Source organism: Grampus griseus, assembly GCF_964374135.1.
Source record: "Grampus griseus genome assembly, chromosome: 6".
Lineage (NCBI taxonomy): Eukaryota > Metazoa > Chordata > Mammalia > Artiodactyla > Delphinidae > Grampus > Grampus griseus.
In genome coordinates, this window is record NC_139000.1 from 2,495,181 (window position 1) to 2,511,490 (window position 16,310).

Here is a 16,310-nt window from a genome sequence, read left to right on the forward strand (position 1 = left end):
CAGGCTGGCCCTCCACCCCAGGCCTCCCCGGGCCAGGGGCAGCTCACAGGGGCGTGTAGGGCCCACGCCACACCATTTTCTTACCTTGTTATAAATATAACAATTTGTAAACATGGTGTTGAAATCCTGCATACATTCACTCGCGCTCCAATAATAATTATTCTCCAGCCTCTTCTTAATAGTCCCCATATCCATTGGGTTTTTTATTATCTTATGATAATCCTAAGAAAGAGATTTTCAGGGGTGTTACTGTTGGATTCAAATTCATGACGACTTTCGCGACTCCCAAGCACAGAGACTGTGCAGGGGGCAGTCTCCTCAGGGATCTGGGTACTGGGGCTGGACCCAAGTTTCTGTTCACCTGGGGGCAGGTGGGCGTGAAGTCTGGGGCAAGCGCTCGGCCAGCATAATCCCTGCTAAGCCCCCGGCCTAAGCAGGGTTCTGTGTGGACGCACAGACCCGCAGGGCTGGGGCAGAGCCCAGAGCTGCTCTAGGCTCCGGAGGTCGGGCTGAGACCCCTCCCCAGATTCCAAACTTCACTTGGGGGCCCGCAGTGCCCGGAAGCCAAGCTGGCCCAGGACCCAGGCCGCCAAGTGCTAGCCCAGGGCTTCCCCTCGCAGGACTCAGGGGCTCTCTATTCGGGTCCAAAAGAGAAAGCCGTCAGATGGTCAGGTCGGCACCGGGCACGCAGCTGAGGCGCTATCCCTGGGGAAGTGGGCCGCACCCCTCTCGAGCGCAGGGTCTCAGGTGTGCACGCGTCATTCCGCAGGACAGTGCCGGGCACAGGATGAAGACACAGGCGAGCCTCTAGGCCTGAGCCCCATCGTCGGCTCCCCCTTCATCCCCCCACAGGCCAAGGGTTCTCCCGCTTCCTGCACCTGGGCAGCCGCCCTCCCTTCCCCCACTCGCCTAAGCATCCCCTCTGCTCCTTGGTCATTGTGGGTCCTGAGCTGTGCCTGGCTTAGCAGGACCAGCCGCCTCCAGGCACCATCTCTGCCAAGGCCAGGGGGGCCGTCCTCCCAGGAGTCGGGGCCGCGGAGGGGCAGGGCCGGCGGGTGGGGGCCACTCACGGGCAGGTTCAGCTTGATGGCGTCCACGGGCTGGTAGAAGGGCCAAGCGAACTGGTGTTTCCAGAGCGTCTTCACCACCACGTTCTGCATGTACTGCAGCTGGTTGGTCTTACGGCCAGGCTTGGCGGGGTTGGAGACCTCCGGCGGGGGCGGGTTCACGGGGCCCGGGACCGCCGGGATCCCCGCAGGGGCGACCGTTGTCGTGGTGGACATCCTCCGGCTGCTCGCTCACTGGCCGTCACGGCAGCAGCTCGGAGAGGCCCTGGCTTCCTCTGTGCTCCCCGCCGAGGTGCGACATCCCATGTCTGGGCCCAGTCAGGCAGCACCTGCGGGGGAGGAGGGACGGCAGGGAACGGCCGGTCACCCCAGGCCCCGCCGCCTTGCCTGGGTCCCCGAGCACAGCCGTGCGGTCATGTGAGGCCACGTCGGCGCACTCCGCCCGGTCAGGCCAACCCTCACCTGTCAGAGAACCACTCTCCCACTGCTGCCCTCAGGCTGGGGCAGGGAGAGACACAGGTGACGGGAAAGAATGCCAGCAGGTGCCACCTGGGCAGGCGGGGCGGCGGCCGTCCAGGTGGGGGCCACTGTCGGCTCACTGCCCACCAGCCGCCTGCTGCTCTTGACTGTGGCAACATTTTAGGGAATGATCCGCACGTAGAGAGCTACGACGTGGACCGGCACAACGTGCGTGGAACCACGCGTGGCACACGGAGCCAGGGCCCTCTGAGTGAGGCCACCGACGGAGGTTCTAACGTGACCATGAGAACGGGCTCTGGTTTGTGATGGCGGCTGGGCTGTGGACACGGCCGGCCCTCGGTCAGTCGGGGTGGGGGTGGAGGGAGAAGGCGATGGGAGCCTGCAGCCTCAGCGAGTGAGGGGCTGCAGGACCACACCCCGACTCTCGGAATGTTCTCTGAGTGTGGAGCTGGGAAGGAAGCGGCTGCCGCTGCCCCACGTGTGTCCCCAGGAGACCAACTAGCACCAAGAAAAATGCTGTGCAGTAAAGGATGAAGGGGCTGCCCCCAATATCAAAACCCCACCACGTCTTGGGAGGAAGTCGGTGGTCCCAATGTCACCTGAGGATGCAAAACGCACTGGGGGCTGCATACGAAATCTGGACCCGGGCGGCATCTGTGCACGCTGCTACCACGTAGGTGTTTATGTGCACCTGTCACGGGATTGAGCCGGGTTGGGCTGGGTGGCAGGGCCCGCCTGGGGGCCAGCCTTCGGGGAGGACAGAGCAGCGTGTGTCGGCCGCTGGAAACATGCTCTCTACGACGTGCGAAAGCAGATCGTTAAAACTTGGGAGAGTTTTCGAGCTGGCTGACGGACGTCCTGCCGGAAGCCTGCTCTGCCACGTGGGCGTGTTTACACCACGGTCATCAGCACGAGGTACAGACCAGGGCCCCCCCATGCTGGCTTGTTAAACCCCAGCCAGTGCCTCCTCAGCGCCCCCCGACCAAGAGGGAAGAGGACTCAAAACAGATGCCGCGCACACCTGACCACCGAGCACACCTGCCCCGCTTGCCCGCCCTTCGTCGGAGGAGCGCTCTGGAGCACCCCTAGGGGCCTCCCCCCCCGCCATCCTGGGGGCCTGCAGCTCCTCTCCTCCACACTCTCCCCGGGCGAGCGGGCGCCTCTCACGCGCCCCCATCTCGCCAACCCGGGGCAGCGCCCTGGCCCCCAAGGCAGCTCCGTACAGAGGGCGGCCGTGCCCGCCGGGCTGGCGGTGCTGAGGCTGCAACACACCACCGACGGAAAGGCGCCTGAGTGCTCACCCTGGAGCCCCACCCCCAGCAGGTCTGATCCCTTCTGGCCCAGCACCACCGCCTCCTGCTGGGGTCTCTGCGAACCTCCCACGGGCCTGCCCTCCCCTGGACGGCCTTGCCCTACACGGGGCTCCTGTCCAAAGCAGCACTGCCTGTCCCGCTCTGGCCAGTGACTCGTCTCCCTGTCCTGGCTGCTGTGGCTACGCAGGCCCGCACCCTCCCTCTCCTCCTCTGGCTCCTCTGCCCCAATGCCACCACCCGCCAGGGCCTCCCGGACCCTCCCGGACCCCGGGCAGCTCAGGGGTGCAGAGCAGATGCCGGGGCCAGGCTCCTGTTCGCAATCCCAGTTCTGCCCTTCGCCAGCCATGGGATCTGGTCCCCCTGTGTCCCCACAGGGCTCTGTGAGACTAAAGGGATCCAACACAGAGTGCTCAGGAAGGTGCTGGACACATACCAATCGCCGCACGGTCCTGCCGGGACGGCTGAGGCGGCTCCCTACGTGGGGGGACCCGGGATCCGTGAGGGAAGGAGGCACACTGTTCCTGCCACCCCCCTCAGCCTGGGCCTAGATGCCAGCCCGGTGCACTGGGGGCCGCCAGGTGTGGGGCGGGTGGGCAGATGCCCAGTACCCAGCGCTGCTGCTGCATGGTCCAGGGAGCAGAAAATGGGCGGGACACAGCACACCGGCCTCCTCCGAGCACAAGGACAGACGGCCACAGCTCTCTGCAGGGATGTGCTGGGGTTGCCATCAGGACCCTCGGCCTGGCCTCTGCCCTGCCTCCCTCTTCTGACCAATCACCAACCACCCCGCACCCACGGCTGAGCAGGAAGCCGGCCGCCGCAGCAAACACAGGACACAACCCCATCGTGGGGTGAGCACCCAGCGGCTGCAAGGCAGAGCCAGCGGGGGGTCCCAGACTGCGTGGCTAAGCTCGCCGAATGCCAGCGTTCACCCCAGGCCACAGGGAGTCCCGAGGTGTGGGAACACTCGGGACCCCAGCAGGGTCTGTGAGGTCTAGAGGCGACACATGCAAAAGGTGCTGGATGCCCCACGGCCTGGGGGACAGCACGTGGCAATGGGACCTCCCCCTCTCTGCAAACAGGAACGTTGCCCCCAGCACCTCCACTGGAACGAGGTGGGGGGGCCCCCATGCACTCACAGCCCTGCATGGACGTGCGGATGACCGCAGGGGTTGCAGTGTCCCCCGTCAGGTTGTGCCACAGAGCACCCCCCACGGCGGAGGCAGGCGCCTGGCTTGTCCTCTGTCCCCGGCAGCCTGGGCACCAGCTCAACAGGGAGGAAGGAAGGGAGGGCAGCTAGAGTGTGAGAGGTTGGGGGGCACCCCCCTCCCCACGCCCCTTCCATCCCAGGAGCCAGGACCCATCTCCTGGGAAGGGCTGCGTGGCCGGGGAGGAGATTGGCAAGGGACAGCCGGGGCGCTCGGGCATGACCCTCTCCGGTGGGACATACAATCGCACAGGTCACCCTGCGCTGTCCCCTCTGGGACGGCGGGCGGAGTAAAGGGGCCACGCAGCTCCCTGCTGGGGCACAGCCTTCACTCCTTCACACGGAGCCCAGACCTCAGGGCCGGCACGTCCGGGGCGAGCGGAGCCGCAGCGAGAGCCTGGCCTTGCCTCTCCCGCAATCCCGCAGACCTGACAGCGACCCCGAGGAAACCAGACCCCGGCTGAGCATGGACGGGAATGCAGAAGGCCCCACGCCGCCTCGGGACGCTCCCACGAGGGGCAGGAAGATGATGGATGTCCCCAGCACTCAGGGCCTCACACCCACCGCATACGGGCCCCAAGGCTGCTTTCTCCCTTTCTGCTGGCGGTTCTGAACCGGTGGATTTTTTTTTTTTCTTTTTAAGAACGTGTTACTTTTGCAAAAAGAAAGAAGTGTAAAGGGATTTCTCTTTTGGAAAAATGTACAAACATGGCCAAGCATCTCAGAGCTCGTCTCCCTTCCTCTGGGGCCTGGGGACACTGCCCCAGAGTCTGGGGACAGGCCAGGCAGCCCCGTGTGCTCCGTCCAGGGGAAATCCGGGGGCCGCGACGACCCCGAAGTCTTGGCTGGACCTCGGCAGGGCCACCAGTGGGAGGCGCCGTCGGCCACCCCTGTGTCGCCCGGAGGGCCGAGAAATCCCCCCAGCGCCCACCTGTCGGGGCAGCAGAGGGACGTGGATGGATGCCAAGGGTGCCGCCCAGCTCCCCGCCGCCAGCAGCTGTGCTGTCCGTCAGCCTCCCGGTCTGGGCGGGGGTCAGGGCCACATTCTGAGACCGGAAGGCACAGGCTGCTCCCAGAGAGAAGCTGGAACTTAAACAGTCTACCAGCTGACCCTGTCACAGGGCTCAGCCCTGAACCGCCATCAGTAACGGACAAGAGGTGTGAGGGACATGGGGGTTTGAAGCAACAGGAAGGGGAGACTGCGGGGGAGTCCCCCACTACCCGCGCCCAGGGTCCCCCGGCCGCACAGGAACAAACTCTCACCGTGCTTCCTGGAGAAGCACGAAGAAATGCACTGGGTGGCCGGCCACGGCCAGGAGCCCTTCACACCTCTGCTGAGGGTGAGACACCATGTGGTCCTATGAGGTCAATGACCAGGCCCATCGCACAGATGACAGGGCTGAGGCTCCCCCATCCCTGGGCTACTTCCTGAGCCTGGCCACGTGGAGATTCGGGGACATAAGCCCAGGACCCCGTGCCCCTCGACCTGGCTCCTGGCATCACGGGTGACACAGGGTGAGAGGAGGAGCCGGGCAGCTAAGGACCCAGAGGACCCCACTGCAACCAACGGCAAGGCCACCTGGCGAGCCCTGGGGGCAGGCACAGGCCCGCAGTGCCCCCCAAGTCCCTGGCCTGCTCCTAACTTCCGGCCAGAGATGCAAAGAGGGCCCCAGACACGAGGAGCACGCAGAAGGGCAGCGGGGAGTGCCCACTTGGGCCTGCCACACCAGGGTCCAGTGCCAGCTCCCCTCCTGGCTGAGCCCCGGCAGCATGGCCATCAGCTGTCTAGTGCCCCCAACGCAGCCCCACGGATGGAGGCATGGCTCCCCACCCACGAGGACGTGGGAGGCCAGGGACATCATGGAGAGTGCTTAGAGAGCTGGGTGACACGGGCCCCTCGGGTGGAAAAAAGGAGGTGCCCGTGGTTCCCAAGCCACGCAGGGAGGGGCCACAGCAAAGGGACAGAACCTGAGGGTCCCTGGATACGCACCTCTGCCTGCCATGAAGACACCATGAGGTTACACTTGGGATGGACCCGTTTAAAACACAAACGCGGCTTCCCACTTCTCCCAGTCGCCACGTCCCGGCGCACCAGGAGCAACCCGTCACCCTCCTCCCGACCCCACGTGGTCCTGGCAGGGAACCACAGGCCACCCAGCTGAGCCGCCCTGGCCGGAGCCGGCGAGCTGCGCAGGAGACGACGAAGGTGCAGACGGAGGCGGCCTGTCCATCGGAGAGCAAGGAAGGAACCTGCTCCTCCGCACAGCTCCCCCCGGGCCGGTCCCCTCCCGGCGGGCGCTGGCCCCTCGTGGGAACACAGGCCATGCCAGGCCCCACCCAGGAGAGAGGTCTGGTCACCCTGCCCAGCAGGTCTCACCAGCTGGGGACCCAAAGTTGCCATGGGGGCCACCAGACCTCGTCCTCGAAGGAATCCCAGTGGGGTGCCCACAGGCCCCCAAATCAAGGGAAACAAGGCAAATTCAGAGTGGGGGGTGGGTACCAGAAGGGTCCGGCCCGTTCCCATGTTCCAAGCCATTGAGGCTGGGCGGAGACTCCACGAGGGGCCACAGAAGGAGCAGACAGAAGGTCCGGCTGGGACCCCACCCCGGGTCCCCTGGTCAGCCCGTGGCACCCCGAGCTCACAGGTGGCGTGCCAGCTCAGGCTCTCACCACATGGCCGAGCTGCCCCCTGGGGGCAGGAGCAAAGCCCCCACAGACGCCCACCCTCCTGGGACAGCCCGTGAGCCCCAGGAACACCTGACATCCCCTCTCCAGCACTCGGACACGAGAAGGCATCGCCCACCAGGAACGGGGGGAGCAAACACCGCCCCCCGGCCTCATGGGACAGGCCAGAGCCTGACAGCCGCTCTCCCCGAGCCAGGCGTGTCCTGAGTGAACCTTTCGGGTCTCAGAACCCAGCCAGTGCACCATTCCGTGGGGTGGGGGGAGGGGGTCTCCCAGAGACACCCCCAGCCCCCTGGGTCTGAGATAACATACCAAATCAGACACGACATTCTGCAGGGAAACATACAAATGTTCAGTCTAAGAGGAAAAAAGGACCACAGACAGCCTCGTATCTGCTGTCAAGGGTCAGCTTTCATCGCAAAAGGATCAGGAGAAAAGCTCACCCCTCCGCAGAGTAGTGTTCTGGGGTCGCAGCTGGAACGGAGGAAGGCGGCCCATCACGGGGGTCGGCCCCCACGTGGCCAGGAGGGAGGACGGCCGGGGCAGGCGAGGCGGTGGCCCCCGACCCCAGCGCCCGTGCCCTGGGCCAGCTTGGGAGAAGCACCTGCCGGGCAGTGAGGCAAGAGGCATCTACCTCAACGCTGTCTCTCGGACCATCTCTGGGGTCCAACGTCAACGCCCTGGGGGTGACGGTGGCGCTGTGTCCTTTTATAACTCTTAAAGAGCCCTTGTCTTTTAGACGTGGGCACCAACGTCTTACGAAGGAAATGTGCCAGGAGCTTGCTTCGTGACAACGGGGAGGTGGGAAGGGGGCTGAAATGAGCGGGGGTCTGGAGGGGACAGGACGGAGCAGGGGTGCTCGTGGCAGAAGCTGAGTACTCTGGGGGCCTCTGCTGTCTCTCGACTGGCCACGCTGGAAAGCCCCTGCCCCACCCTTTTCCCTGGGTGCTCAGGACCCTGCGTTGCCCACCACCACAGCAACAGCGAGATTTGGGGGACATGACCCTACTCCTCGTGCCACCCCCCCCCCCGCCTGGCAGAGCAAAGGACTACAGGTGAGGGGGTGGGGGCAGATGGACTCAGGCAGGATAACCCGGGACCGGGTGGGGCAGTGCAGGTGGCAGAGCCCAGCGCCCTAAGCCCAGACGTATAAAACCCTCAAGTTACCAGGTCTCCCCTTCACCACCCCCAAGCCCCCAGCGGGACGGGGGTGTCTCATCTCCTGCGGGCAGAGACGTGCAGCCCGATCTCACCGGCGTCACAGCCCACCGGGCCCGCTCCACACGGCCGAGCTGGAAACCAGCCTTCTAGGAGGTGGGGTTCGGAAAGGAGCCTTGAGGATCCGCTGGCCCGGCTGGTGGTGCACACCGCGCGGGGACACCCGGGCCGAGGGCAGGGACGGGGCCCCACCCCTCAGAGGGGAAACCGAGGCTCGGAGAATCTCCCCCACCCCCACCTCCCGGGGCTGCCCGACGGGGCGGGAGGCGGCACCGCAAACGGGGCGAAGGTCAGAGTGAAGACAACCTTCCCTCGAAACCAGCCAGAGAGGAAATGCTCAGACAGACCACAAAAGCCCTTGAACAGCAAGAGAAAACCCAGAGACGGGGCTTCTGGTGGAATCCTGAGGAAGCGTCCAGAAAGCCAAACAGCTGGCCAGCGGCAGGCGGGGGACAAGGCCAGTCACCCCACCCTCCAGAGTCACACACTCGCCACTCCGTGAGGGACTCACGGGAGCTGGACACACCTGGCTGCAGACCGGGGCAGGCGGACCCGGAGGTCATGGCCATCTCCCCGCCCCTGGACTCATCCTCTGGGACCCACCTCATTCCTCCCTGGGGAACTGGAATTGGAAATAAAGTGCAGAGAACCGGCCCCTGTAGGCTCGCTCAGCCCAGAGGGACACATCAGAAGAGCCTGGACACCAGGGCTATTCAGGGTCCTGGAAAAACAAGGAGGGAGAGAGTGGGGACCTCTGTCCAGGTGCCACTGTGGGAAACACCCTGAAAACGCAGCAGCAGCAGCTCCGGCCCTCCCGCCACAGACAGGACCACAGCAGGCAGAGGAGGGCACTCCTGGGCAGCCTGGACCCCGACAGGTGTCGGGGGGATGCTAGACGGAGGATGCCGGATAGAAGGGCAGAAAGAGCCTCACTCACCAGCATCAGGGGAAGGGCCTCCAGCCACGGGGGCGGGGATGAGGCCGGGGGTCAGAGGAGGAAGCAGGTGGAGGGGGTCCTCAGGAGGCTCCTAGGTTGGAGGGCGTTGGGTCTGAAGGGGGAAGTCCTGAGCCACATTCAGGAAGGAGGGGAGGCTTGTAGGGGGTGCTGACGTTCAGAGGGGTGATCAGAGGTAGGAAAAAAGCCAGGGAGTGACTCCACCATCCTGGGGGGGGGGGCAGGGCCTGCGCTCCCTCCGCCTTCCCTCTCGCCCTGCTCAGACCCACCGGCCTTCCTGAGTCGGGTGACTCAGGGATCAGGTGAGTCAGGCACCCCTGGGGGGCCCAACGCTACACGGCCCCGACTCCCTGGGCCCCATCCTGGCGTCAGTGTGGGTCACGTGGGCTCCACTTTCCAGGTGGGGGGGCAGAGGCTCAGAGATCAAGGGGCACGAGGCCATCCAGTCAGAAGCAGAGCCAGGCTGTGAGCAATGCCGTCCACCCAACCCCGAAGACTCCTCCACCTGACCTCCCTGGTGGCACGGTGGTTAAGAATCCGCCTGCCGATGCAGGGGACACGGGTTCGAGCCCTGGTCCGGGAAGATCCCACGTGCCGCGGAGCAACTAAGCCCGTGCACCTCAGCTACTGAGCCTGTGCTCTAGAGCCCGCATGCCACAACTACTGAGCCCACGTGCCACAACTACAGAGCCCGCATGCCAGAACTACTGAGCCTGCGCTCTAGAGCCCACGAGTCACAACTACCGAAGCCCGCGTGCCTAGAGACCGTGCTCCACAACAAGAGAAGCCACTGCGATGAGAAGCCCACGCGTGGCAACGAAGACCCAACGCAGCCAAAAATAAATAAATAAAACAAATAAATTTATTAAAAAAAAAAAAAACACTGCCTCCTGGAGCTCCTGCAACAATCCCGCAGAGACAGGGGGCGGTGAGCTGCAGGAAGGGGCAAGGCCCGCCGCCCCAGCTCCTTTGCCCCCGAGCAGCCGGGCCTCAGGAAACAGGATCCGTGCGGGCAGGGTCGGCTTCCGTGACAGACGGAGCCCACTGCCTCCTCCCGTGGGGCCCCAGGGGACGTTAGGTGGGCGAGCGGGGGTCCTCCGCACACTGGGCCCTGCTGGCCACCACCCCCTGCCCACCCCCTGCCCGGGCAGGGAGCAGTGCTACCACGGCTGCCCCCGAAGGGGCTCTGCCTGGAGCGCCTTGGCCCCGACCAGGGCCCCAAGCCCACCGTTGGTCTGGATCACTTCTGCTCCCCACCGGCAAGGGACCCCATCGGTCCCACGGAACGTCTGCAGCACCCCGAGGCCTATGGGGTCTCCTGAGGCACCCTGCCTGGCCCACTGAGGGGCCGGCAGCCACGGTCCCCCTTCCTGACGCCACCATGTCCTCTCGGCTCTGCACTCCCGGCACCCAAGCACCTAAGGCTCCTTCTCGATCCAGTTTTCCCTGATGCCCCATGTTTCTCCCCAGCCCGCCAGCCCCCCTCAGGGAAGCCAGCCTCTGAAGGTTTCCCTTCTGGCCAGAACGTCGGCCTCACCCTGGACCCGAGATACCGGCTCTGGTGGGCGTCGCCAGCCCTGCTGAGTGGGGCTCACTGCTCACGGCGGGGGTCAGGCCAGCCGCCCCCGCCCCACCTCTGTGAGGCTCTGTCTCCTCCCACCTTTCAACCAACCTACCCAAAAGAAAAACCAACTGCAAAACCACAAGAAGCCGCTGTGTGATGTGTGTGTCGGGGGGGGGGGCGTGTTAAGCTCCATGGGGCTTCTGGGAGGGGGGTGAGGGACCCACCACTCGAAGGGGAAGGTCAGGAGACACAGTGAGTGAGGACAGCGTGACCGGCGCCACACTTTGTCTTGGAGAGGGAAAGGGGGGACCATCCTCTCTGCTAGGGGTCAGGCGGTCACACGCACTTACGGGGGGACCCGGCCCTGCGAGTACCAAGGCTCGGTGTGCTGTCATCACCCCCGGGGGGTGTTCTGTGCCCGTCCCAACAGAACACCCCCCATTCAAGGCCCGACGCGTGTGCATAAGCAACCCCCAAAACCCCGAGCCAGGCACTGTACCCCAGACCAGGCCGAGGAAGTGGCTGTCCCCCAGGTCCCTCTCAACTGAGACCCCAGGGAGAAGCCCTCAGAGGGAAGCTCTGACCCCATCACCCCACCTAACAGACGGCACATGAGGCGGAGAGGGCCTGGGGGGCCACGGAGCCCAGAGGCACAGCGGCAGGCGAGCAGACTGGGAGCCCCCGACCACTGCCGGATCCTGATGTCGAGGGGCAGCCAGCCCTCCACACCCCTCACCCTAGCTGCCCCTCAGGGTCAGCGGCAGGAAGGGCAGCCCGCCGGCGCCAGCCCAGAGCGGGGCCGAGGATAAGATGGTGCAGCCTCGGTAAACCAGGGTCCGAGTTAGGCTCTCATCTCCCCGACCCTGCCCAACACAAACACATTCCCCGAGTGCCCACGCCTTTCCAGAACAGCAGGTGCTCCCACGGGAGGGCTGTCCGGAGCCTGGGAGCCCTGGAGAGGGACCGGCACCCATTCCGGCAACCAGCACCAGGCTGAGCTCAGGCTCCCGAGGGCTGGGCCCCCTGGCCCGCCGTCGCTGGGACGTTTCCCACAGCCCGAGTGCTCGCAACGGAGCGCATCCTGCTGCCCCGCCCAGCCTGCGGGGCGTGGGGGGGGTCTGTCATCCCAGGGGACAGTCACACGGTCACTGGTGTCTCCCCACCCCAGACCTACGACAGCCTGGTGGCAGCTAAGACAACAGAGCACAGGGTGGGCGTGCGCCTTATCTGGGGTGCACAGCCAGCAGGGCCCCAGCTCTTAACAAGCAGCACCAGGCTGGCACCACCACGGCTCTGCCCGACGGCGCAAGCGGGCTTGGAGCTGGGCAGCACCCCGTTCCTGCCCTGCCTTTCCCTTGGCTCCCGCGTTTCATCCCTGAGACACCGTCAGGCCAGACTGCCCCCAGGCTCCGCCTCCTCCTGGTAATGCGTCACGAGGGTCCAGCCGCACGACACGCATGCATTCGGCCTCACGGGAGGCGAGGGCGTTCCTGCCCCCGCGTACCGGGGACCTCGGCGGGGACCCTGGAGCCCCAGCCCCCCCGAACACCCTCCGGATCACACTCCTGAACATCACTGTGGAAACGCTGCCACACGGGTCACCAGGCCCAGCTGCCAGCACTGGCAGAAAAATCCCACTGGGGCGCCTGAAGCCCGCCCCCCCCACCCCCCCCCTCCCCGCATCCCAAGTGGCAGTTCCCAAGCAGCGGCAAAGGGACTCTCCCAGGCACCTCGTGACCTTCCGGTGCACTCTCCCAGCACTGCAGGAGGAAGGGAGGGGGGCTTCCCCCCAAGTGCACCTGCCGGTTCTAACTCGAGGTTACAAAGGCCCTAAAAAAGGGGTTAGGCTGAGAACTGATTCTCCTGTGGGATAGTTAAAACCTGGCAAAAGAAATAAACACTCACCCACAGCACTGACACAGCAGAGCCTCCGGCCTCTGGACACACACCCCCACACAGGTAACCGTCATCTCCGCTCCAGATCCAGTAAGTGACGCTTTGCCTTTAAGAGGCCCGTGCTTCTCAGAGGCAGGACCACAAGCACCCGGAGCAGGGGTGCAGGTGCCAAAGGGATTCGCAATGGGCGGGGCGGGGTGGCTGAGGAGGTGCAACAAGCCACTCACCACCTGGGCACCTACCAGCAGCCCCGAGCCAAGCACACTGGGCAGTGCGCGCTGCTCTGACACCTGCCGCGACCAGGGGTCAGAGCCTCGGGTGGGACGGCGGGCGGGCTCCCGAGCAGGGGGCTCCCCTGACAAGTTCCCAGCAGGCAGGAATACGGCCAGCAGGACACTGCTTTCTGCCACAATTCACTAAAGTCTCCTTCGGAAGCAAGGAATGCTGACTAGATACGGCCCTGCTAATGCAGGGTCTGTGGGCCCTGCCGGGGGGTTCTGTCGCTTTACAGCTAGACCATCACGTGGGGAGACGGGAAAGGCGGACCAGGCTACTCACACACCCACCCACACGACCGCCCCGAAAATCCAGCGACCTGCAGAGAGGCTTGAAGCAAGCGGCCAGATGCAGCCGCTCGCTGGGGGGCGGTGGACCCCCCCCCACTCCCGACCCAGCCCAGCTGCCCCTGGACCCACTGGATGAGAGCCGCTCTCCCGAGGAGAACAGGGCCCACCAGCGGCGGACGGAGAGCCAGGCGGACGCTGGAGCCGGCCCGCTGGTGCCGAACCAACCACTCCACTCGGGGCCGCGGCCAGCACTCCCCAGGGAAAGCTCTGTCGCCGAGAACCAGGAAATGGCCGTGCGCCTCGCCGCCTGCCCGGCGCAGGGCTCGGGCAGCTGGCAACTCGCCAGCCTGGAGGAAGAGGGCGCAGGAACAGCCGCCGGCTGCGGCGGGCGGTAGGCGGTTCGCTTTTTACCCCGCCACCACCCCCCACTTTCACTTTCTGCCCGGGACCGCTCTGCTGGGCCAGGCAGGCAGGAGCAGAATATTTACAAATCCTCTCCCTTTATTCAGAGCTCACTTCCCAAGCACGCGCGGGCTGTGGTGGAGAGAAAGCAATTACTCCACTTTCTAAAAACAAAACAAAAATTGACCTGGTGCTGCCCGTCCCTCCTCCCCGGACGTCCCCGTGGCAGGGTTGGGACTGGATCGAAGCTTCTGAGAAGCTGCTTGGGGCGGGATTCCAGAGTCCTGGGGCCCCCGAGGTTACCAGAAAGGTCAAAGCGAAATGGCCCACACCGCCCGCCCCAGATGCCGTGTGCCCTATCTCTCCCGATCTGTAACCACCAGCACACATCAAGGCCTCAAGACAGAAAAGGGCAAACACAGAGCTTTATTTGCAAATGAGAGGCCGCACTCAGGGCTGCCAGAGGACGGAGGGAGGGAGGGGGGAGGGAGGGAGGGAGGGAGGGAGGGAAGGAGGTCCCTAACTCCTGAAGACTCAGCCTTGCACGGGTTCAGGCCTTTTCTTGTTACCCTTGAAAGCCAACTACTCCCCCAGAAGACATGCCGCCCAGGCAACTTTGCGTAGATTTCAGGATCTCCCCAGGGCCACTCCATGGACCCAGGAAAAGAACTCCTATTTTAAAGAAAGAGTCAGGAAGAAGGCCTACAAAAGCAGGATTAAAAAAGAAAAACAAAAAAAAACTTTCGTCTTCACTTGGGGGGGGCACGAGGAGGAGGGGCCAGAGCGACTCCTTCATTTACTTGCCTTCCGCCCTCCAGCCAGTTTGCCCACTGATACCCAATGCCACCTCCCCATTAACTCTGCAGCCACAACCCAGGGAACACACGGGGGCACCCCAGTTATGCACTTTTGGGTAGAAAGCTTTCAGCCAAAATGAAGGATCGCAGGATGGTCAGGGACTGGGCCCAATGGCGGGAACCCTCAGGATGGACCACGGGACCGCCCCACGTGGGTCTCCAGGCGGACCGGTTCCGTACCCCCACTTTCATCTTTCCAAAACTGCGCCCTAGCCCCGAGGGAAAGGAGGCGGCCCAAGACCTCCACCCCGGCCTGCCCCCGGATGAGCAACCGGTGGAGGAAGAGGACTCCCCCGAGCCCCAGCTTTATTCACGGGGAGCCCACGAGGGCCAGGGGGCCGTGTGAGGTTTGGGGTGAGTACTTCTCCCCGATGAGCTTGTGCCGTGCTGTCAGGCCGCGGCCCACCCTGAGTGGGAAGGAGGGCACGCACCCCCGCTCCTCCCGCAACTCAACCTCGCCCGGATTAAGCGCTTTTCGGGCTGATTTCAAAACGGGAACTGGGTCTCCTCTTGGCCGCGCTGCAACGACCCAGCAACTCCAAAGGGCTCAAAGTCAGCTCGGGCGCCTAACTCTGGAGAAATCGGCCTCCACGCCACGCCGCCCGCTCCCGGGCCCGGCCTCGCCCCCCGCCCCGGCCGCGGCTACGGCCCCCGCGCGAGACCCGCGGCCAGGAACCAGGGCGGGCGGGACGGGCGCGGGGAAAGGGGCGGGGGGAAAGTGGCGCCGAAGCGCACCTTCCCCTCCACGTCCGCCCCGATCCCCCCTTCGAAAGATGGCGGGCGGAGGAAAGGGGGAAAAAAATCCTTTCCGTGAGGGAGGGCGCGCGGGAGATCGCTGGCGCGGGGCGCGCGGGCCGTGCCAACTCCGGGCTGCGCGCCCCGGCCGCGGCGACGCCCCCGAACCCGGGACGCGGGCGGCCGGGAGGGCGCGGGAGGAGGGGAGAGGGCCCGCGCCGCCGCCGCCGCCGCCGTCGCGACCCCGGGCCGCCGCCGCGCTTTGTTGCATCGTGGCCGCGCACAAAGGCGGAGGCGGCGACGGCGTCCCGGGCGCCCGGCTCCCCGGACGCGCCGGCGGCCTGCGCGGAGCGTACGGGGCCGCGCTCCCCGCCCCGCCCGGCCCGCCGCCACCCGCGCCGCCCGCCGCCCCGCGCGCGCAAGGAAGCAAGAGAAAGGCGTACTTGGCCTCGGCGGCTCCTGCGGCCGTCCCCTCCCGGCCCGCGCGGCCGGCTCCTCTTTGGCTCGCCGGCCCCGGCAGCATAATAGACGCGCCAGAGCCGAGCAGGGCTCATGCGCTGCGCCGCGGCGCCTGGCGGGAGTCGTAGTCCGCGGCCGGGCCCGCGCCGGGGCCGCCCAGGAGAGGCCATGGCGCGCGGACTACATGTCCCGGCCCCGCCGGCGCCGCGCCCCGCCCCGCCCCGCGCGCCCCCGCCCGCCGCCCGCCCCGCCGACCCGGCCGCGAGCGGGCCCGGGCCGGGGGGCGCGCGGGGGTGGGGCGCGGCGCCGGCGGCGACTCGGGGACCCGGCGCGGCCCTCCCGCGCGCCCTCCCGCGCAAGGGACGTGCGCCTCTGGGCGTATTTCCTGGTGCTCGGGGAGGCGCGCAAAAGGCGGGAGAGCGGCCAGCGCTCGCCCGCCGCTGCCGCCCGCACCGGAGGACCCCGGAGTCCGGGGGGCCGCCCTCTAACCTCAGGCGCGCACGGTCTGGGCGGCGCGTACCTGCCGGGCGCCCATGTTTGTAAACAAATCGCGTGCCTAATTAGCCTGGCGGGGGCGCGCGCAGGAGGGCGGGGGCGGGGCGTCGGCGCGCGCGCAGGGGCGGCCCCGCCCGGGGAGGAGTCTCGCTCGGTCGCGCCCCTATCTACCTACCTCCCACAACCCCCCACCTCCCGTTCCCACATCAGGCCAGGGCCTGGGCCCCCGAGCTCGCTGTCGTGGGAGCGGGCGCCAAGTACCAGGAGCTGGCGAGGAGCAGGGGATGTTCCCGGCTCTTCCCGGAGACCTGGCCCCCCCAGCCTCTTTTCCCATCTGCCCAGTGAGGGGCAGGAATGAGATCAAAGGTCCCTAGCCTGAGGTTCCAGCAGTGGGCCACAAAGGTAAAAACT

The 16,310-nt window shown here is 65.9% G+C and overlaps 1 protein-coding gene across 5 annotated transcripts in view; it reads right to left on the reverse strand.

Annotated features, from left to right (window-relative positions):
* The window catches only part of BRD3 (bromodomain containing 3), a 35,675-nt gene extending 20,092 nt beyond the window's left edge, over positions 1-15,583 (reverse strand). For 3 of the 5 annotated variants that reach the window (XM_082655996.1, XM_082655995.1, XM_082655992.1), the window contains exons 1-3: positions 15,389-15,583; positions 1,071-1,396; positions 85-222 (exon numbers count right to left, since the gene is read on the reverse strand). In XM_082655996.1, coding sequence (XP_082512122.1) covers positions 85-222; positions 1,071-1,283 — 351 coding nt within the window. In that variant the 5' untranslated portion in view covers positions 1,284-1,396; positions 15,389-15,583. Of the gene's footprint in view, positions 1-84; positions 223-1,070; positions 1,397-12,394; positions 12,446-13,540; positions 13,582-15,388 lie in introns of those variants that run through there. The other 2 variants (XM_082655993.1, XM_082655994.1) reach the window with 2 other exon arrangements.
* Positions 15,584-16,310: the final 727 nt, after the last annotated feature.